Source organism: Eschrichtius robustus, chromosome 3 (assembly GCF_028021215.1).
Source record: "Eschrichtius robustus isolate mEscRob2 chromosome 3, mEscRob2.pri, whole genome shotgun sequence".
Taxonomy (NCBI): domain Eukaryota; kingdom Metazoa; phylum Chordata; class Mammalia; order Artiodactyla; family Eschrichtiidae; genus Eschrichtius; species Eschrichtius robustus.
The window spans coordinates 58388826-58413074 of NC_090826.1; the positions used below are offsets into that span (position 1 = coordinate 58388826).

Here is a 24249-nt window from a genome sequence, read left to right on the forward strand (position 1 = left end):
TTCACAAATGCATCAGACTTTTGTCCTTTCTTGGATTACATTCACCAAGTTATTTTTGATGCTGAAAGCCTTTTCAGACAGCAGAATTCTTATAATGGTTTATGAGGGAGCTGTTCACTCTTTGCTTCTCAGACAAAGCGAAGTCAGAAAGGCTACATTCACTAAGTTTAGATCATTTTCCACAGGACAGAGCAGAAAGAAGACTGAAGGGAGAGAGGCAGTGGACAGCTTTTCCTTTTTAGTGTATTCTTACCAGTAGGAGAGGGTGACAACAGCAGGACCACTGGCTTGAAACCCACTCTCAGCACTGCCCAAGAAGGGACAAGAAGTACCCTGTCTTTGAGATGCTCCCAGGGACCCCAGACTCCGTCTGGGTATCGCCCTCCTCTCTCACATCCACCAGGGGGCGCACTAAAATCTCACATTACTTTTCTGTAGGGACTTTTTTTTTAATTTATTTTTTTAAACATCTTTATTGGAGTATAATTGCTTTACAATGGTGTGTTAGTTTCTGCTTTATAACAAAGTGAATCAGTTATACATATACATATGTCCCCATATCCCCTCCCTCTTGCGTCTCCCTCCCACCCTCCCTATCCCACCCCTCTAGGTGGTCAAAAAGCACCGAGCTGATCTCCCTGTGCTATGTGGCTGCTTCCCACTAGCTATCTGTTTTACATTTGGTAGTGTATATATGTCCATGCCACTCTCTCACTTCGTCCCAGCTTACCCTTCCCCCTCCCCGTGTCCTCAAGTCCGTTCTCTAAGTCTGCGTCTTTATTCCTGTCCTGCCCCTAGGTTCTTCAGAACCTTTTTTTTTTTGTAAAGGTTTTTTTTTTTTTAAATTATGTGTAACAGACAAAGTTATTTAAGTCAATAAATTTTTAAGGAATTTCACATGTTCTGATTCTTTCCACTGCCAATCACCTTAGTTCCTCCAAACTCATAGTCTTCAAGATAAAATAGCCCTTTCAGAAAGAAGTTATCATGTGAGTCAGCCCACAGTTCTTTTAGTTAGGCTTCTTTGATCTCCAGTGAAATATGGACACACTTCAAAATTCCCCACCTGTAACCTTTGGGATCCAATTTCCTCAAGCGATTTACTTTAGGACCATGTTCAGGAGATGGATCTACCTGCAGAACCTTTTTTTTTTTTTTTTAGATTTGTAGGGACTTCTTGAGTCAGTTTCTTAACCTCTCTAAGCTTTAGCACCCTCATCAGAATGGGGAGTTATAAGGAATAAATGTGACAATAGATGTAGAGCTCCTGACTCATGGTATGGCCCAATAAATGATAGATTCCCCCTTCTCACCAACCCAAATAAACAAACACTAGAGTAAAAATAAATTTATCTGAGAAGACCCAGCTGGCTCCTCAGGCCAAGGTTTTTTTCGGTTCAGAGCTTCTCTCCTTCTGACTCAGGGCTCGTTGGCTCTGGGAAAAAAGAATTCTGGATCTCTACCCTCCCCAAATTGCTGACCTCACGCCCACTGTTGATGTTCCAGGTGCTTTGCAGCTCTGGGCCAGAAGGGTGAATGGGGATCCAACTATGCAACATGGCGCTCATACTCACCAGTTCATTGTCTCAGGCTTGCCGATAGAGGGAGCAGTGAGTCAGAGTGGAGGGGTCACGAATCCAGAAGTCAGGAGCCCTGGATTCCACTCTCAGCCCCTCTGTCTGTCCCTTGAGTGGCCTTAAGCAAGTCATCTCTTGTCCCCAGAGCTTAGTTTCCCCATTGATAAAATGAAACACTGAATTAATTGTTTATCTGTAGAATCCCTTCCTGTTCTGGGATGATATTCCATTCCGTCAGGGCCAGGTGTCATCGAGGGGTGATGGATTATATACATGATTTGCAAACTTGATGTTACTGGGTTTTTTTAACCAACCTAATCAAACTCTTTTTAGTTGCTTCAGGAGACTGAGTGCCCCTCCAGCTAAATACCTGTTTTCCCACTGGCTCATTGAACTCATTGAATCTTTTATTCTATGGACCCTGCTGGACAAGTTAGACCCATTTTCCAGTTTGGTTAAGGAGACCAGTTATCTGAGAGATGTTAACCTTTATCACCAAACTGGAGCTTGACATTTTATACAAGCATAACTCAAGGGATACCATATTTATTTGTCTAACTCCTTGGCCCCATCCTCACCTTCTCACTGATACTTGCAACTCAAAAATAATGCAAGGTGGATCCAAGCCCTTCCCTGCCCTCTGGGAACATTTACTCATCTTTCCAACCCACAGGTCTGTTTACTAGATCACTGAGATCAGCTGGATTTCCACAGCGGTCTCTAGGTAGGTTCATTGGATCCAAGAGGACTTGATGTTTCCTCCCTTCTGTCAGCACTCTACACTGCATTGCATGAGATTGCTGAGGTGTCTGTGAAGGACAATGAGCTGGTGGTAATACAGGCTGTTTCCCTATTGTCCCTTGGGTCCCTGGCAAGAATGGGGAGCTTTGTGAGCCCAGTTAACTCTTGGGGAGTGCCTTTGGGTGGGGTGCCTGGGAAGGGGGTGACAGTCCTCCCTCTGGAGCTGCACAAGGGACAGGGAGGGAAGAATGGAGTGAGAGAGAGCTGAGGGAATGGTCTTCCCTAGCCAGCTTTTGCTTTAATTTATCTTGTTTTTTCTCCTATGACAAAGGGCATGTTTATTAATAACAGTTCAGAACATCACAATGTCAAAAGCACTCACTTGTTTTAATCCACACAATGGGCCTATGAGATCAGCTGTGATGGACATTTGCAGTGCTAACTTTCTTGGTTCTTGCCAGGACACAGGATGTCTTCTAGGGAACGGCTGAACATGCACCCAAAAATGCCCCCAACAGCATGGCACTCACCCAGTGTGTTGACCATGGTTTATGATCCAGTCTTAGGCCTTGTGGATACAGAAGGGTACATAGGACATGATCTGCATTATTCAAGCTCCTAGAGCCTGAAATATAAAAAGCTGGATGTTCATGCATTAATTTATAGTGAGAATTGCAGCTGTTGGGCCAACCAGAAGGCTTGAGTCAGCAGATAGGAACATCCTCTCCCAGCATGCTAATTATTTCAGAAGCCAAATTATAATCAGAAGGCCAATTTTTTCACTTTAAGTGAAAGATACAAATTTTAAGTGAACCAGATGTTCATGTTAGCCCAGCCTCTCCTGACACATAAAGGACGATAAATGACATAGGAAACCAAATTATTAAAAGATTGCTTAGGGAGCAGGGAACCAGAGAAAGGGGCATTTGCCAATCCTAAGGTGTGTCTTTCAGTGGCTTGAGGCCACCCCACACCTCGTGGAAGTGAGAGCCTTGTCAAGAAAACTGTGGTGCTTAAGTCTGGTGAGCAATGCCTTTCTCTCCCTGCACTAGGCATCGACAGACACTGCCAGCACAGGCCTTGGCAACTCCCCATTTCCAATGCTTCTGTTTCCCATGGTCCTTGTCCAAACAGGGTTACAGTACAAATAATTAGTTTTCTGCTTATTTTCTGGGGTTGTTCCCAAGCCATCTCAACTGGAATTCTTGCAGTTCCAAAACTTGTTAGTCACACATTTATAAACAGTGTCTTAGTTTCCTAGCACAGATGGCTAATCCAATTCACTAAGTATGGATTTTACTAGTTTAGCTCTTGAAAAGCTTGTTTTTGATTTCAGGAGCAGCATTGCACTTTCTTTATAAAAATACATACGTGTGTGTGTTTCACAAATTTGGAAATGGAGACTCAGAGGGTCTGAATGTCTTGCCCAGGGTCACACAGCTGGTGATTGGTAGAGCTGGAACTCAAACCCAGATCTTCTGAGTTCAGATCCCTCACTTGTTCCATTGAATGTAATTGAGTTTTCTCCTATTAGGAAGTGTCACTTTGAAGCAAGAAAGGAAAATCAATATGTTTTTAAGAATTAGCTTTAAAAAATGTTAACTGATTTTTTTTTCTAAGTGGGGGGGCTGGGTGGAGACATGAAAGTGTGCAGTGGAGGAGATGAGAAGATGTAAATAAAAAGGTCACTCCAATGTAGCCGCCTGCTGCTGGCAGTCATGAGGTCCTAGCATAGAGCATCCAGTGACCTTGTCTGAGAGTACATAGTAAGTAGATGTGTTTTGTTGCAGAATCTGAGTCTATCAGAGGCAAAAGGAAAAATCCTCCACTATCGAGTGACCTTGCAGGAGGTAGCAGCGGGGAAAGCCACACTACAGAACATCACAGAACACACCTCCTGGACCTGGGTCATTCCCAGAACTGGGAACTGGGCTGTGTCTGTGTCTGCAGCTAACTCGAAAGGCAGTTCCCTGCCCACTCATATTAACATAACGGACCTGTGTGGGGCAGGTAAGTACCACATTTTCTTTAATATTACTTGAAGGAAATTGTTTTACTAGTCTCTTATCTCCCTCAGGTCCAGCTCAGGGCCTGGTATGAGTAGCACAGGAGTTTAGAATTTGGAGTCAACAGCCTTCAGAGGCTATCTGAAATTTCCATTTAGCCAGTGAGTGTCCTTGGACAAGTGAATTAACACCTCTGAGCTTCAATTTCCCCCTCTCTAAACTAGGGATTTTATTACCTGAATTGCAGGTCATTGTGAGATTAAATACAGAGACTAATACATAGCAGGTGCTTAATAAATACTAGTTAAGGAAATATTCGTTACATTAAACTGAACACTAATATCTGGCTAATTTTTCCAGAAGCAAGAATAATATGTGGTGTCAAGTTCTAGAAAAAGCATACCTATAGTCAAAATATGTTTTAAAACCAATAGTATTAAAATGAAATTCTGGCTGTTATGGAACTATAGTACAATTTTGCTATAATACAGCTCTTTATTACACAAATTTGGATATGTATCCAATTATCTACACTGAAAACCTCCCAACTAGCTATACACATTTTATAGTTGCATCCCCTGAAAACTAACTTAGGATATAAGCCCGTAATTCATCAAAAAAAATAGATATTAAAGCTATTTCTCAAGATCTGTATAATAAAAGTATTTCAAGTCAAGATCATTGGCCTAACTTTTTCAAAAAATGCCTGATAGAATAAAACTCTGTAATTAGATCCTTCCTTAAAATTCAGTGTAACAGTTTATCCACATGTGAGTCTAGCAATTATCATTTTGAAGAAGCTTCTACCAAAAATGATTATCTTATAGACACTGTCGAATCTTGGTTATATGTCATTTCAGTCATACATCTGTAAACGTAGAGGTAATATAGTAGATAAAAATACAAATAAATATTGATATAACCTTGGGTTGGCATATGAGTTAGGAATCGCTCTTAGGAGTAAGAGTTGCTCTTACCAAAGGCCTGACTACAGTGACTTATTTATTCTCTTGTATAAAAGAAATTTGGAGGTGGACAGCCCAGGGCTAGTGTGACAGCTTCATAACATTGTGAGGACTCCAGGCTCCTTCCTTCTGTACCTGCTGCCAAGTTGACTTCCATCTGCAAGATGGAAGTGGTCCAGGATGGCTGCTGGAGCTCTAGCTGTTTCCTTCTAGGCAACAGAAAAGAAGAAGGGAGAAGCCTCAACTCTCACTCTTGAGGAGTTTTGCCCCAGGTCACACAACTCTTGCAGTCATTGACCCTAACTGGTCACCTGATCACACCCAACTGCAAAGGAGGCTCAGAAATACATTGTTCCCTTGCTAAAGAAGATGAGGAGAGGGTATTTGGTAGGTAACTGGTAATCTCTGCCTCATGTGGGGAAGGCATCTAAGGCAGAAACCTGAAGGAAAAGATGGATTAACTATGGGGAAAAAAAGCTTAAACTTTATGCATAGTAAAGTAAAAAATTTTAAAACACCATAAATAAGGCTTTAAAATGCAAAGAGCAATTTAAGAAAAGTGTATGCTACATTTTTGGCAAAAAGAGGATTGATTATCTATATATATAAGTTTTCAAATAATAAGAGATCATGGGATATGAACAGGCAACTCAAAACATAAATATAAAATAAAAATAATAATAAAGATATGAAAATGTTTAGCCTAGTTAGCAATCAATGAGATGCAAATTTTGAAAAAACATGAGAAATCAAATAAGACCGAGAAAGAGTAAGTAGAATTAGCATAACCTATATTGGTGAGAGTGTGGGGAAAAGATAACCTTGTATACTGCTGGCAGGTGTGTAAATTGGTACAACTTTCTGAAGATAAAGTTGGCAATTTGTAACACTAACAAACTTTAAATATGAACATATCTTTTGATCAAGAAATTTTGCCTTTAGAAATGTGTCCTCGGGACTTCCCTGGTGGCGCAGTGGTTAAGAATCCACACGCCAATGCAGGGGACATGGGTTCGAGCCCTGGTCCAACAAGATCCCACATGCTGCGGAGCAACTAAGCCCGTGCACCACAACTACTGAGTCTGCGTGCCACAACTACTGAACCCCACGTGCCTAGAGCCTGTGCTCCATAACAAGAGAAGCCACCGCAATGAGAAGACCGTGCACCTCAATGAAGAGTAGCCCCCGCTCAATGCAACTAGAGAAAGCCCGTGCACAGCAATGAAAACCCAATGCAACAACAACAACAACAAAAGAAATGTATCCTAGCAAATAATAAGGCATGAGCTTAAAAAAATGTCAGCACAAAAATGTTTGTTGAAATGTTTTTGAAATAATGAAACACCTCAAACAGCCTAAATATTTAATAATAGACGATGGATTGGTTAAATATATCATGACCCTCACCCATCTTAATCCCGCTCCAGCATTAAAGTGATATTGTAGCTATGTTTTTATTGGCGTGGAAAGATGCACATAATAAGTGAAAAAGTAGGCTTTCAAAAGTATACATGGTGTGATGTCATTTAAAATATATATTTACACAAATACACATTTTAGCATCGTAAAAAAAAATCTAGGATAATGTACATGGAAATATTAACAGAAACCATATCTACAATATGGTATTACAGGTGATTTTTATATTTAAAATTTTTTTCTTCAATGAATAAGTACTATGTATATAATTTTTAAAGGGGATTCTGTTGGGGGGAAATTGAGATCTTACCACTGTTTAGTATCCTGCTCTTGTTAAGATGTAGTATGTCAAAATACGTTACTTCTTTAAACCTCACTGCAGATGGGTCTTGAGGATATAAGCCTCTTGAATTTTCTGGGCCCATTCCAGCTTCTTTATTTAGATTTGGAAACAGCTTCTCAAAATGACACATTCATTATTTTAGAGTTGGCCTCTACATTATTGATTCAACAAAAATTTATTGAGATTACTATATAAGGTAACTGGAATTCAGCAAGAGGTAAAAAATACAGTCATGGTCCTACAGTTATATTTTGATATTTTGTCCAGTGGGAGGGGTAGACATATAAACAAGTAAACTGCAGTACAGGATAAGTGTAATATTAGAGGTGTGCACAGGGCACTCTAGGAACAGAGAAAAGCTGAAGCATGGGCTTGGAGACGAGGCTACGTGTGAACAGAAATGGAGAGACAAGATGGTGTTAGCCAGGCGAAGTAGTGCAGGTGTGCGGGCGTGAGGATTTGCTTTAAAGTGAGATCTGAACAGGCATATAAGTTGAAAAGGAGAAGTGGGGTGGGAAAGAGTTGAAGGTAAAGGGGAAAGGGGATCATTAATGGAATGAAGTTCCTGGGGAGCTGAAAGATGATGGGATCCAATAGCAAAAAAGATGTAAGAGACACACTTCTTCCTCTCAGAATGGAAGGTGTTAAGTAAGGGTGAGGCTCAATAAGGAGGAACATGGAGGGGTGGTAAAGTAGGATATTGAAACAGTTCTCTAGAACCGAGCTGTGGCTAAGAGGGTCCTAGTCCCAGAAATCTCAAGAGCCTATTGTCTCTCCTAAGGCCACACCTACACCATCCAATAAGAGTAGTTGTGCACCCCAGCGAGACCTGGAGGACAGATTTGCAAACCACATGGTCCCATCCTGGAGCCCTCTTGTCTTGTGCAAATTCTGCATGATCTGTAGGAATAGTGTACCATGATTTTTGTCTTCCTCTCTTTCAATATATGTTCACACTACTCACATAAATAGCTTTCCTTCTAGGAAGAGAAAAATAATGCCCCAAGAGGCAGAATTATGTTGATTTTGAGAAAGTAGGGACAACTTTGTTGTAAAAGGTATATGCCACAGCATTGCATATCAAGAAGCACTAGAATGATTTTGTTGGTTTATGATGAAAATTGAATGTGTGCTAAACCCACCAGTCAACAAGTAAAACATATTTAATATTTCAGACCAGTCCCTGAGCTCAAGAATTCTTGAAACTATGGCAAGAAACAGAAAGCAGTACAGCCATAAATAGAGGCCCACACAGATGTCAGAGACTGAGGCCCCAGGAGGTGACGTAACTTGGCCAAGATCATATACACAATTAGTGGCAGAGCTGGACTGAAAAACCAAGCCACCTGTCTCTTAGTTGGGCACTTTTTCCAAATACCTTATGACTTCATAACTCTATTTAGAAGTTCTCAGTGAAAATGGAGATGAGAAGTCGAATGATAGAGGCTAAAGGAATAATTTTGGAAGGTGTCAGAGAGGTGAGTTGTTAGCAGAGTTCTAAAGGAGAGAGCATGCCCTGGCTAACACGATGGGGAGGAAATTCAGGCTGGTTCCTGGCAAGTGTGGTGACTCAGAGGCTGGGCAATGCCAGGTTGATTTACTTAGCTAATTGCAAAGAGAGCAGTGGTTAGAAAGGCTCTTTGGCTATTTTAGCCCATCATCTGGCAAAGGGTCTTGCAAACCCTAGTTGCTCAATACATATTACTGAATGAATACATTTTATTCTCCAAAACAAAACAAAACAAAAGCAAACTTGTGACATAGCCAGAAAATAAGATACCAAGGCAAATGAAGATAAAGAACCAGGGCTGGGGAATTCCAGTTCCTGGCAAGGTAGCCAACACACAGGTTCCAGGCTCTCACCACCAAACCCGCCCTGAAGATGCCACAGGAGAGACAGGACAGGATGGCTGAACGCCTGTGGATGGGTAATAGTGATGAAGGGGGAGGGCTGAGGTGGCACTTGCTGGTTGTACTCCTTTTTCTTCCCCTTGTTGCCCCGAGATGTCCATCGCCTGGACATTTTTACTATGGGCAGGAAAGTCTGGAGGGCAGGGCAGAGTAACTGCAAGGAAGCCCTGGAACCTGACAAAGAGTGCCTGAGATTTTCTTCTGCCACCCACCCCATGGCCTGGCAATTATAGAAGAGAATAATAGCCCCACTCCCCCATGAAGAGCAGTGCCATCCACAGAGACATGGGTAGGTTCTGGAGCTGCCAGGTACAGCTACAGGGAACAGGAGACAGGCAGAGCTTAGGGTGAATCACTACAGGCTCCCTGGCTTTCCTCTCTGAAAAGCTCCTCCACCCCACCTAAACTTACCTGGGGGAGCATGAGCTCTGGCTAAACTTTCACTCCTACCCCCACAGAAAAATAAAGGCCAAGGCTGCTGATCAATCCAAGAAAATAAAACATGATCCCAAAGGAGAAAATTAGTAGAAATCTGAGGGGCACAAATTCTGAGAAAGAAAGGAAGCAAATGGGACTACCTGTATCATAGGAAGTATAACCAGCACAAGAGAAAGAGCAAGAGTTTAGAATAAGCATAATAAGTATCCTTAGAAAGATAAGAGAGGATGCTAGGAACATAAATCAGAAATAGGTGGTTGTGGAAAAGGCCCAAATAAAGAGATTCAGCATGGAAAGTTCAGTTGTTGACATAATGAACTCACCTAATGGGTTGGATTGCAGAAAGGACTCATCTGAAGATTGAAAGAGTATGTGGAAGATTGGATGAGAAACTCTTTGAAAAGTCATCAAAAGGGGAAAAGAATCTGAAAAATGAGAAGACTTAAAACACTGAAAGAATAAAAAGAGAAGTAATGACAACCATCTAAAAGGAGTCCCAATAAGAGAAACAAAGTAAATGAAAGGGGAAAAGTATTCTAAAATATTTATCAAGAATCTTATAGAATGTACTATTCTGATGCAGGATGTCAATAGTGGGGGAAGCGATGTGTGTATGGAGGCAGGGGTGTATGGAGGCAGGGGTGTGTGGAAAATCTCTGTGCCTCCCACTCAATTTTGCCGTGAACTTAAAACAGCTTTAAAAAATAAAGTCTATTAAAAAAGAAAGAAATAAGAAAAGAAAGGAATATGAGTGCAGAATGATCAAGCAGGTGTTGCTCCCAAAAATACAAAGATAGATCAGTATCAGAAAAATGCATCAATGTAATTCATTACTTTAATACTGAAAGAGAAAAAAAAGGATATGTTCTTAACAGATGTAGAAAAGTATTCAGTAAAACAAAGTTTTTAGTAAATAAATAGTATTTTATAAAAATCTATTTGAAAGCTATGAATAAAAGAAAACTTTTTAGCTTTGCTAAGACTTTCTACCAAAAATATGCAGCAAGCATCATCGTAATAAAGATATGTAGGAACATTCTCTTTAAAATTACAAGATAAAAGCAAAAAAAAAAAAGGAATAAGATGCAATTCAAAGATTGAAAAGAGAAGATATTTTAAGTGTACAGCTAATAAGATTATTATGAAATTTTAACAAAGGCAATAGACAAATTATTAGAACTAATTAGAGAGTTCAGCAGGTCTGCCAGAATAAGAATAACACACACAAATTAATACTGGAAAAAGCAGTAGAAAATAAGATGCCATTTAAGTAGCAAACTAATAGTATAAAGTGTCTAGAAATTAACCTAAAAAAGAATGCATTAAAACTTTAAGGAGGAATTTTTGAAACTCCATTAAAAGATATAAAAGGAGACCTAAATAATTTCAAATAGACAGCATACTTATAAATGGGACAATTTAACATTGTCTAAATTGAGCTATAAATTTAATATAATTCCAATAAAAGTACGAGCTGAAATTTTTGAGGACTCTGATAAACTGATTCTAAAAGCTATACGGAAGAATAAAGTTTCTTGAATACCCAAGACCACTTTGAAAAAAGGAGAGCAAAATGAGGAGGGACTTTACCCACCAGATAGTCAGGTGTCACAGAGCCTCGTAATGTAACCAGTGTGTTCTGGTGAAGAAGCTGACCTAGACACAAACCCATGAATGTGTGGAACTTGGTGTGGGACAGGGATGAAACCCCATTTGGAAAAATTGACTCACTGTGTGGAAAAAATAATAAAGTTTATTCCCTTAAAAAAAAAAACCATTTAGCTAGATTTGAATTAAAAACCTGAATGTGAAAGGTAAGACCAAAAGCCAATGGGCGGAAATGTAGTTTAGTATCTTTGTGACCCCAGAATGGAAGGATTTCATAAACAAGACTCAAAATACGCAAACTGTGGATAAATTTACCCACATCAAAGTATGTATGTGCAACAAACACATCAGAGATTGAAAGACTGGAGTGAGATATATTTAGTGTTGAAAACTAACAAGTGATTAATATCTAGAATATAAAAGCTATTTCTGCAAATCAGGAAGAAGACAGGAAACACAATAGAAAAAAATGAGTGAAGTATGAGAAGGGGAAAGTCAGACAGTTAGTAATATGGGAAGAAAAGCTCAGCCTCATAAGAAATCAGAAAATAAAAATAAAACCACAATTAAATACCACCTTACATGTACCAGATTGGCAAAATGAGAAAGTCAGAAAATACCAAGTGTTGGTGGAGAAATGAGAATTTCTTATGCTTTTCTTGTTGGAGTGTCAAATGATTGACTATTTTAGAGATCGACCTGGCTGTATTTAGTGAAATAGGTGAATTTAGTCTATAATCAAGAAATTCTGTGCATTTAGAGAGAGAGAGAGAGGCTTTTTTTTCTTTAATTGGAGTATAAAATAAATGCAGAGGAAATAGGCAAACTACCTGAAAAAGAATTCAGAGTAATGATAGTAAAGATGATCCAAAATCTTGGAAATAGAATAGAGACAATACAAGAAACATTTAACAAGGACCTAGAAGAACTAAAGAGCAAACAAACAGTAATGAACAACACAATAACTAAAATTAAAAACACTCTAGAAGGAATCAATAGCAGAATAACTGAGGCAGAAGAACGGATAAGTGAGCTGGAAGATAGAATGGTGGAAATAACTGCCACAGAGCAGAATAAAGAAAAAAGAATGAAAAGAATGGAGGACAGTCTCAGAGACCGCTGGGACAATACTAAGCACACCAATATTCGAATAATAGGCATCCCAGAAGACGAAGAAAAAAAGAAAGGTCTGAGAAAATATTTGAAGAGATTATAGTTGAAAACTTCCCCAACATGGGAAAGGAAATAGTCCATCAAGTCCAGGAAGCGCAGAGAGTCCCATACAGGATAAACCCAGGGAGAAACATGCCGAGACACATATTAATCAAACTAACAAAAATTGAACACAAAGAAAACATATTAAAAGCAGCAAGGGAAAAGCAACAAGTAACATACAAGGGAATCCCCATAAGGTTAACAGCTGATCTTTCAACAGAAGTTCTACAGGCCAGAAGGAAGTGGCAAAATATATTTAAAGTGATGAAAGGGAAAAACCTACAACCAAGATTACTCTACCCAGCAAGGATGTCATTCAGATTCGACAGAGAAATCAAAAGCTTTACAGACAAGCAAAAGTTAAGAGAATTCAGCACCACCAAACCAACTTTACAACAAATGCTAAAGGAACTTCTCTAGGCAGGAAACACAAGAGAAGGAAAAGACTTGCAAAAACAAACCCAAAACAAGAAAATGGTAATAGTAACATACATATCAATAGTTACCTTAAGTGTAAATAGATTAAATGCTGCAAACAAAAGACAGAGACTGGCTGAATGGATACAAAAACAAGACCCATATATGTGCTGTCTACAAAAGACCCACTTCAGACCTAGAGACACATACAGACTGAAAGTGAGGGGATGGAAAAAGATATTCCATGCAAATGGAAATCAAAAGAAAGCTGCAGTAGCAATACTTATATCAGACAAAATAGACTTTAAAATAAAGACTATCACAAGAGACAAGGAAGGACAATATATAATGATCAATGGATCAATCCAAAAGAAGATATAATAATTGTAAATATCTATGCATCCAACATAGGAGCACCTCAATACATAAGGCAAATGCTAACAGCCATAAAAGGGGAAATCGACAGTAACACAATCATAGTAGGGGACTTTAACACCCCACTTACACCAATGGACAGATCATCCAAACAGAAATAAATAAGGAAACACAAGCTTTAAATGACACATTATACCAGATGGACTTAATTGATATTTATAGGACAGTCCACCCAAAAACAACAGAATACACTTTCTTCTCAAGTGCACACAGAACATTCTCCAGGATAGATCACATCTTGTGTCACAAATCAAGCCTTGGTAAATTTAAGAAAATTGAAATTGTATCAAGCATCTGTTCCGACCACAACGCTATGAGACTAGGTATCAATTACAGGAATAAAAACTTTAAAAATGCAAACTCATGGAAGCTAAACAATATGCTACTAAACAACCAAGAGATCACTGAAGAAATCAAAGAGGAAATCAAAAAATACTGAGAAACAAGTGACAATGAAAACACGACAACCCAAAACCTATGGAATGCAGCAAAAGTAGTACTAAGAGGGAAGTTTATAGCAATACAATCCTACCTCAAGAAACAAGAAAAATCTCAAACAACCTAACCTTATACCTAAAGCAATTAGAGAAAGAAGAAGAACAACAACAAAAAACCCCAAAGTTAGTAGAAGGAAAGAAATCATAAAGATCAGATCAGAAATAAATGAAAAACAAATGAAGGACACAATAGCAAAGATCAAGAAAACTAAAAGCTGGTTCTTTGAGAAGATAAACAAAATTGATAAACCATTAGCCAGACTCATCAAGAGAAAAAGGGAGAAGACTCAAATTGACAGAATTAGAAGTGAAAAAGGAGAAGTAACAACTGACACTGCAGAAATACAAAGGATCATGAGAGATTACTACAAACAAATATATGCCAATAAAATGGACAACCTGGAAGAAATGGACAAATTCTTAGACAAGCACAACCTTCTGAGACTGAACCAGGAAGAAATAGAAAATATGAACAGACCACTCACAAGCACTGAAATTGAAACTGTGATTTAAAATCTTCCAACAACAAAAGCCCAGGACCAGATGGCTTCACAGGTGAATTCTATCAAACATTTAGAGAAGAGCTAACACCCATCCTTCTCAAACTCTTCCAAAATATAGCAGAGGAAGGAACACTCCCCAACTAATTCTACGAGGCCACCATCACCCTGATACCAAAACCAGACGAAGATGTCACAAAAAAAGAAAACTACAGGCCAATATCTCTGATGAACATAGATGCAAAAATCCTCAACAAAATACTAGCAAACAGAATCCAACAGCACATTAAAAGGATCATACACCATGATCAAGTGGGGTTTATCCCAGGAATGCAAGAATTCTTCAATATACACAAATCAATCAATGTGATACACCATATTAACAAATTGAAGGATAAAAACCATATGATAATCTCAATAGATGCAGAAAAAGCTTTCGACAAAATTCAACACCCATTTATGATAAAAACTCTCCAGAAAGTGGGCATAGAGGGAACTTACCTCAACATAATAAAGGCCATATATGACAAACCCACAGCCAACATTGTTCTCAATGGTGAAAAACTGAAACCACTTCCACTAAGATCAGGAACAAGACAAGGTTGCCCACTCTCACCACCATTATTCAACATAGTTTTGGAAGTCCTAGCCACAGCAATCAGAGAAGAAAAAGAAATAAAAGGAATCCAAATTGGAAAAGAAGAAGTAAAACTGTCACTGTTTGCAGATGACATGATACTATACATAAAGAACCCTAAAGATCCTACCAGAAAACTACTAGAGCTAATCAATGAATTTGGTAAAGTAGCAGGATACAAAGTTAATGCACAGAAATCTCTTGCATTCTTATACACCAATGATGAAAAATCTGAAAGAGAAATTAAGGAAACACTGCCATTGACAATTGCAACAAAAAGAATAAAATACCTAGGAATAAACCTACCTAAGGAGACAAAAGACCTGTATGCAGAAAACTATAAGACACTGATGAAAGAAATTAAAGATGATACAAACAGATGGAGAGATATACCATGTACTTGGATTGGAAGAATCAACATTGTGAAAATGACTATACTACCCAAAGCAATCTACAGATTCAATGCAATCCCTATCAGACTACCAATGATATTTTTCACAGAACTAGAACAAAAAATTTCACAATTTGTATGGAAACACAAAAGACCCCGAATAGCCAGAGCAATCTTGAGAAAGAAAAACGGAGCTGGAGGAATCAGGCTCCCTGACTTCAGACTCTACTACAAAGCTACAGTAATCAAGACAGTATGGTACTGGCACAAAAACAGAAATATAGATCTTTGGAACAGGATAGAAAGCCCAGAGATAAACCCATGCACATATGGTCACCTTATCTTTGACAAAGGAGGCAAGAATATACAATGGAGAAAAGAGAGCCTCTTCAATAAGTGGAGCTGGGAAACCTGGACAGCTACATGTAAAAGAATGAAATTAGAACACTCCCTAACACCATACACAAAAATAAACTCCAAATGGATTAAAGACCTAAATGTAAGGCCAGACACTATAAAACTCTTAGAGGAAAACATAGGCAGAACACTCTTTGACATAAATCACAGCAAGATCTTTTTTGACCCACCTCCTAGAGTAATGGGAATAAAATAAAAAATAAACAAATGGGACCTAATGAAACTTAAAAGCTTTTGTACAGCAAAGGAAACCATAAACAAGACGAAAAGACAACCCTCAGAATAGGAGAAAATATCTGCAAACAAAGCAACTGACAAAGGATTAATCTCCAAAATATACAAGCAGCTCATGCAGCTCAATATCAAAACAACAAACAACCCAATCTAAAAATGGGCAGAAGACCTAAATAGACGTTTCTCCAAAGAAGACATACAGATGCCAACCAACACGTGAAAAGATGCTCAACATCACTAATCATTAGAGAAATGCAAATCAAAACCACAATGAGGTATCACCTGACACCAGTCAGAATGGCCATCATCAAAAAGTCTACAAACAATAAATGCTGGAGAGGTTGTAGAGAAAAGGGAACCCTCCTGCACTGTTGGTGAGAATATAAATTGATACAGCCACTATGGAGAACAGTATGGAGGTTCCTTAAAAAACTAAAAATGGAACTATTATATGACCCAGCAATCCCACTACTGGGCATATAGCCTGAGAAAACCGTAATTCAAAAAGAGTCATGGACCACAATGTCATTGCAGCACTATTTACAATAACAAGGACATGGAAGCAACCTAAGTGTCTATAAACAGATGAATGGATAAAGAACATGTGGCACATATATACAATGGAATATTACTCAGCCATAAAAAGAAACGAAATTGAGTTATTTGTAGTGAGGTGGATGGACCTAGAGTCTGTCATACAGAGTGAAGTCAGAAAGAGAAAAACAAATACCGTATGCTAACGCACATATATGGAATCTAAAAAAGTAGTACTGATGAACCTAGTGGCAGCGCAGGAATAAAGACACAGACGTAGAGAACGGACTTGAGGACTCATGGGGGGAAGGGGAAGGTGGGACGAAGTGAGAGAGTAGCACTGGCATCTATACACTACCAAATGTAAAGTGGATGGCTAGTGGGAAGCAGCCACATAGCACAGGGAGATCAGCTCGGTGCTTTGTGACCACCTAGAGGGGTGGGATAGGGAGGGTGGGAGGGAGGGAGATGCAAGAGGGAAGAGATATGGGAACATATGTATATGTATAACTGATTCACTTTGTTGTACAACAGAAACTAACGCAACATTGTAAAGCAATTATACTCCAATAAAGATATTAAAAAGAATTTTTTTAATAAATTGGAGTATTGTTGCTTTACAGTATTGTGTTAGTTTCTCCTGTACAGCAAAGTGAGTCAGTTGTACATATACATATATGCACTCTTTTTTAGATTTCCTTCCCATTTAGGTCACCACAGAGCACTGAGTAGAGTTCCCTGTGCTATACAGCAGATTCTCATTAGTTATCTATTTTATGTATAGTAGTGTATATATGTCAATCCCAATCTCCCAGTTCATCCCACCTTTCCCTTCCCTCCTTGACAAACCATAAGTTTGTTTTCTAATCTGTGACTCAATTTCTGCCTTGCAGATAAATTCATCTGGACCATTTTTCTAGATTCCATATATAAATGATATATGATATTTGTCTTTCTCTTTCTGACTTAACTTCCTCTATATGACAATCTCTAGGTCCATCCACGTTGCTGCAAATGGCATTATTTCATTCCTTTTTATGGCTGAGTAATATTCCATTGTATTAATATATATGTACCACATCTTCTTTATCCGTTCCTCTGTCAATGGACATTTGGGTTGCTTCCATGTCCTGGCTATTGTAAACAGTGCTGCAATGAATATCGGGGTGCATGCATCCTTTCAAATCATGGTTTTCTCTGGATATATGCCCAGGAGTGGGATTGCTGGGTCACATGGTAGCTCTATTTTTAGTTTTTTAACAAACCTCCATACTGTTCTCCATAGTGACTTTACCAATTTACATTCCCATCAACAGTATAGGAGGGTGAGAGAGACACTCTTGCACAGGCACACACGAGGACATGCAAGAGAATGTTCATTGCATCCTTGTTTGTGTTGGCAAAAATTTGGAAGGAAGCTACTGCTTGTCACTTGGAGACTGGACAAAGACAGGGTTGAGGCAGCAGTCTGAAGGAATGAGCTGGATTTTCATATAGCAGCAGGATGGATGTATCCTGGAAACATAATGTTGGGTGAAATAAAAAGTTAGGAAATGCATTAGATATACTCCAAACATGTTTCATGAAAATGCAACACACCAGCACAAAGCAACACTAATTCTCAAGGACACATATATATGTAAATAAACATATGGGAGGTGGATTAGAAGGATGCATATTATATTCACTAGAGCAGGTACCTTTGGGGACACAGAAATGGGAAGTGAAATGGAAGATGAAGGGGAAAATAATTTCATAAATAACACTACATAGGGTCCTGGCACCGATGCCAGTTCTCCAAGATCTGAGAAGCTGGATGAACAAAATCTGTGAACCTGAAGTTCTTTACAAGAAATCGGTTCTTGCTACAACTTTGCTGGGTTGAGTTGTTGTTTTTTATGTCTTTATCCACTGTGATTTTATTTTTATCCTTCCCCCTCTTTCCCCATAAAGGGTTGCTGGCTCCTCAACAGGTCTCAGCAAACTCAGAGGGCGTGGACAACCTCGTGGTGACATGGACACCTCCGGGGAAAGCTGCCGCTGCTGTGCAGGAGTATGTGGTGGAATGGAGGGAACTCCATCCGGGGGCCAGCACGCAGCCCCCTCTAGGCTGGTTGCGGAGTCCCCCCTACAACCTGTCTGCTCTGATTTCAGGTACTTAATTATTCACCTTCCTTCTAGAGAGTTTCTAAGTTCACCTTTTTTGAGGAAATTGCAGGCGGGAACCCAGAGTCATGCCTTCAGTTACAGGCAGCTGCATGAGAAGAAGGATAGTGATGACCTAGAGCCCATCAGGATGCACCACTGCAGCCATAGAATATACTCACAGATTGACTAAAAACTCTAGAATTTATGGAAAACTCATGTGCCTGATACAGTGCCGTATAAGATGACTGAATAATGAACCCAACAAGTATGGCTGAGAGCTAAGTAGTAACCAGTCAGTGTGATGGACACCTTGAATTTGGGAGTTCATTTAATTTTGAGAACAGTCATGTGTAGCAAGACTTATTATACCCATTGTACAGATGAGGAAACCAGAAGATCTTTCATTTCCAATTCTGCTACTTATTATTTGTGTGATAACAAATCCAGAATTATCTATATGATAATTGGTGTCTCTAGTCCTCAAATTCTGAATCTGTCAGTGGTTAAAATCAAGTGATAGAAAGTGTCAGAAAATATATTCAAATAATTGGACAGAAGTTAATCAATGTCTTTTCTTTTTTTTTTTTACAATTTCATTTTACCCTTGGAGCACATCCTAAATTTCTGTATCATACAATATGAATTTAAACTAAAAAGAAATCTCACAAATAGTCAACCATTCAATCCTGAGCATAAACAACATTGGACAATGGGAAAACAAGGTAGCCAAAGGCTCGTTTCATCATTTTTATAAATGATTGCTGTGGTGCACATCTTCCTCCCATCAGAGTCTGACACTTGCCCTTTAGCTTTCATCACAGCAATCCCTAAATGGGGCTTGCTATTCCTCACCAGTGAAAAGAATCCTTAACCTCTTCTCTCAGAGGAGAGATCTAGTCCTAGTCACGCTGCAGGCAGTTGACATTTGCCAAGCAAACATTAAAAAGCAAGGTCTCAGGTTTATTTTTTTTCAAGTTCTTAATTCACGAACTCTGAAGTCTTACTCTGTCTGTTAGCCACAGTCAGCTTCTTCTTTTTTTTTAAAATTTATTTTATTTATTTTTATTTTTGGCTGTGTTGGGTCTTCATTGCTGCACACCGGCTTTCTCTAGTTGTGGTGAGCGGGGGCTACTCTTCGTTGCGGTACGCGGGCTTCACGTTGCGGTGGCTTCTCTTGTTGTGGAGCACGGGCTCTAGGCGTGTGGGCTTCAGTAGTTGCAGCACTGGAGCTCAGTAGTTGTGACTCGCGAGCTCTAGAGCGCAGGCTCAGTAGTTGTGGTGCACAGGCTTAGTTGCTCTGTGGCATGTGGGATCTTCCCGGACCAGGGCTCAAACCCGTGTCCCCTGCCTTGGCAGGTGGATTCTTAACCACTGCGCCACCAGGGAAGCCCCACAGTCAGCTTCTAAGATTGTTTTGTGTTTGAAGTACTCAGAGGCCTCCCTTACTTACCGATGAATATGTTACCAAAAACCTATTAGTAGAAATTTCTTCTTATTTTAATTTTCCCAGAGAGAAATGATATTATTTGCATATCAAAGTTAGGTTAGTTAGATGGTCAGTTGCTTGAAAATCTTCTTCCAGGATGAATTTCAATGAACAAGGCATGGGTACATGTGTGCATGTGTGTGTGTGTGTGCTGAAACATTCAGAACATTCAGAAGCCGAAACTACAGTATTGTGCTCCTTCTATTTTTCTCCTAACTGTTGTTCTATAATAATTCAAAATCATCATAAGATAATTAACGCTAATCAGCAGTATCACCCCAAATTAAAATGTTGATAAATGTATCTTCTGTATGGCAATGGACGTGTTAATTTAATGTGTTAAAAATGTCAATGTGATTTTTAAAGTATAAGTTCAGCATAGAGGTTAAAAGTTTTGCAGCCAGACTATCTGGGTTTGAGTCCTGGCTCTGTCACTTACTAAATTGTATGATCCAGGGCAAATTGCTTAACTTCTCTGTGCCTTGGTTTCCTAATCTGTAAAATGGGGGTAGTATCACCTACCTCACTGGATTACTGTGAAGACTAACTGAAAGAGAAAACGTTTTGAACAGTACCTAGCACATTTTAAGTGCTTAATAATTTAGCTATCATTATTATTATTATTATATGTGATGGAGCTAAGATTTTAATAGGTTTTCAAGCTCTAAATCCCATATTTTCATTACACCATGACAACTATTACACCTGACCAAAGGATACACACACCCTGCTTAAGGAGACAAGACTTCCACAAATGAAATAAACAGAGGGCGCTGCATGATAATACACGAGCCAGTCCTTAACTGTGTGCCTCTTTTAGAGTCTAGCTACTCAGACTTCTAGTGGGTTGTATTCAGTTTTAATCCCTGTACTTAAAAAGAGTGCTGCCTGGATAACCCAGTGAACATCAGAGGAAAGTGAGTAAGCCATTAGGGTTCTGGAACTTTTAATGTGGAAACCACTTAGCCCATAGAAGAGAATTCTGGATTGGGGCAGTGGGGGGTGGTTGACGGCCGTTACTGGCTTCGACATGTATATAAGAAAGAGTATGTGTCCTTTGTTGTTTTGGAGAGCATAACGAAGGCCCCCTGCATAAAAATTATAAGAAGACAGATGTCAGCTCAATTTTGAGAAAGAACTTTCCTTATACTTGATGGTCTCTAATAGGACAGTTGATTGCCCCTCAAGGCAGTGTGTTCTCTGTCCCTAGAGTTGTTGCAGTAGAACCATTTTTCCTTTAGGGCTGTTATGCCCATCAAATCAGATGAAACAGCGGATAGAAAAGGCATTTACTGAACTCTAAACTGCTATATAATTGTAAACACTTATTATAAACTGTATTAGGATTTACCCCTTTCGGATAGTTTCAACTATATAGTCCCTACAGTTCTTTCCTCTTAGAAATTCTATATTCTACACACAATGCATAAAATAGATGACAAGAGAGAATGTTTTCCATACTTAGGAAGCTAAAATGTTTCCTAAGTATGACATATTCATTTGAAGAAAATGAATAACACTGGGGAAGATAACTATTAATTCAAGTTGTTCTCCCACTTGAAAACACTTGATCAACTATGAGTCTGTGTTGAGGTTATGTTCTGGAAATAAACACTTAAAACTTAACTCATACTTATCGTGAATTCAACGTAACCCTCTCCAATAAGTAAGATGACTCATTGTCATCAGATCCTTACCAGTCTTTTCCCAGCATCTGGCTGGGGCCGAGTTGGGTGTTTTGGAGCAGACGACAGTAAAGTCCACCTCCTGGATTATAAGTTGGTGGGGTCTAGGCTAGAAACAGTCAGTCCCGTCTTGTCTTGCTGAAAACAGTTCTGACCTTATAGAGACACTCCTTTTACAAATATGTAGACATCACAGTGCCTAGAAAACCTTCCCTGATGCCTAGCTACTTGGGCCCCTCTTCCGTATGGTCCCATCATACTTGCTCTGTGATTACTCCTCATTGCTGATCATTTAATGTTTGCCTTCTCCCAGACTTAATAGGTGAATTTAGCTTTCTGCAGAAAAACCACCTAAGAGGTGGTTTATAAATGTGAAGACAGAGCCTTTGCCCAAGGGTGCCAGGTATATGTGTATGCATGGGGGTTTCAAGATATAAGCCTGGAAGTTGGGGCCAGACTGTAGAAAGAAATGAAAATGTTAAGAGTATGGGCTTCATCCACCAGTAGCAAAGGCTAAGGAATTTTTGAGGTAGGGAGCAGGCAATGATTAGGGGGTGTTCATGTAAGAATTAGCCAGTAAAACAGGAATTCTTAAGGTCAGAACTGGGGAACAAGCTTGCTAGGGCTCTGCTCTTCATAGAAAGGAAAATGTCAGCTAAGTTATGGAGCCACATTTTCCTCCCTCCTCCACTAAGGGTAGGCTGTTCATAAGAAGGAACCCACAGCTTCTGATGCAGCAGTTCCCCAAGGCCTCTGCCCTGAACTCACACTTTGCATGGCAAAATGCAATGAAACCATTTGCCTAATGAGCTCATCTGGAGCTCCCACATGGCACGGTGGTTGGTGGGTCCCTTCCAGAACTAGCGACAGAGCAGCCAGGAACCAGCCCCTCCCAAATGAAATGATTCTATATATTCCGTGTTGCCCTTTGAGCTTCTGGGTCTGGAGGCTACCCACAAAGCATCTTTGGATTACAGGACTAAGCTGATTGCAGCCTTGCTCCATTTCACTTGGTTCATGAATACGAGTTGGAACTCACCCATGGCATGAGTTTTGATTTCCTCATGGTCCCTTCTGACAGTACTGGTTGCACGTCTGAGCTTCATGTACTACCTACTTGCTGGAATATTTAAGGGACAATGGATTTTTATCTAACACACACACTAGTAAATTATTTTGTGATGTAAAATTCTTCTTCCCAAAAAAGAAAATGTTAAACCCTAATCAATTGTCAGTGTAGGGGACCAGACCTACCTATGGCAGGGCATTGAACAATATGGGAGAGAGTCCTTACCCTGACCACATGAGACTGTTAGGTACAGTTAGGTACCTAACAGAAATAGTCTTTTTCCTTTAAACTTTGATTGGGAGTTTAAAGATATGTCATGGGCAGTATCTATGAGAGGGGCCTTTTCTTTACAGGAAGTAGAAATCTGAGATTCATGGACATAGGGAGTTTGGGAAGGGAAGAGTGACTTGCCAATAAACTTCATGACTGACAGAAAACTGCCAAGTGTGGCACTGTAAAAGCTAGGAAGGAGTATTAACATTCCCAGGTATCTTCCTAATCTTCCAAGCTGTGAAGCAACTGAGATCTGAGTGGAACATGGCGCGAGGAGGGGGGGAAGGGGGGGAACAAGGGGGTAGATTGCACTGAGCGCGCCTTGATTAGTCACGCCTGAATGTGTCATCCCATGCTGCCCTGTCAGAGCCTAATAAGCATCTAGGGAATTAGAAGAGCCGTTCAGGTGCTATGCCTGCAAAACACCACGCTTACTTTTCTGTAAACAGCAAATAATTTATTTGTAAAAGTCAAAGTTTCTCCTTGAAGGTGAGTTTCGTTTCAAAAGCTGTCTGTGTGGTGTTCTTTAAATCCTTGTTTCACCTGGAATAGCGTCTGTCTTTATGTCTTGCAGAAAACATAAAACCCTACATCTGTTATGAAATCCACGTGCATGCACTTTCAGGGGACCAGGGAGGATGCAACTCCATCCGGGGTAACTCTAAGCACAAAGGTGAGTCTTGGGACCTTTTGCCCAATTTTGCTGTAGTTTAATGGTCTGGATTTGGAGGGTGACAAAAGCCTCCTGTGTTCTACTTCACAGCACCATTGAGTGGCCCCCACATTAATGCCATCTCAGAGGAAAAGGGGAGCATTTTAATTTCATGGAACGAGATTCCAGCCCAGGAGCAAATGGGCTGCATCCTCCATTACAGGATATATTGGAAGGAACGGGACTCCGATTCCCAGCCTCAGCTTTGCGGTATGTGTGAGAAACAAAGGCAGCAGGGTCTTTCTTGTTTAGATGTTGGGAAAACACAAGTGTGTGCAAGTGCTAGCACCATACCTGGCACTTAGTAGGTGCTCCATAAATATATGTGAAATTAATTGCATGAAGGAAAATAGACATCTAAACACACACACACACTCACACACACAAAGTTACTGAATATGTGTTACGTGCCAAGCAAATTGAAGAAATGAAGTTAATGGACGAGGCTCTCAAGGAGCTTACTCATATGGGGAGATAGCATTTCAAAAAGCAATAAGCGTACTTTGATACTATTATATAGACCCTTGAGGCTTGCAGGAAATGCATTTGGAGAATCTTCGAATCCCCACATTTGCAAATACCATCATAGCA

General features: G+C 39.7%; 1 protein-coding gene across 3 annotated transcripts in view; it reads left to right on the forward strand.

Annotated features, from left to right (window-relative positions):
* IL12RB2 (interleukin 12 receptor subunit beta 2) overlaps positions 1-24249 on the forward strand; it is a 67557-nt gene that overhangs the window by 29227 nt on the left and 14081 nt on the right. For 2 of the 3 annotated variants that reach the window (XM_068538007.1, XM_068538009.1), the window contains exons 8-11: positions 4109-4328; positions 18239-18439; positions 23521-23619; positions 23710-23868. In XM_068538007.1, the coding sequence (XP_068394108.1) occupies positions 4109-4328; positions 18239-18439; positions 23521-23619; positions 23710-23868 (679 nt within the window). The remainder of the gene's footprint in view (positions 1-4108; positions 4329-18238; positions 18440-23520; positions 23620-23709; positions 23869-24249) is intronic. The other variant, XM_068538008.1, reaches the window with a different exon arrangement.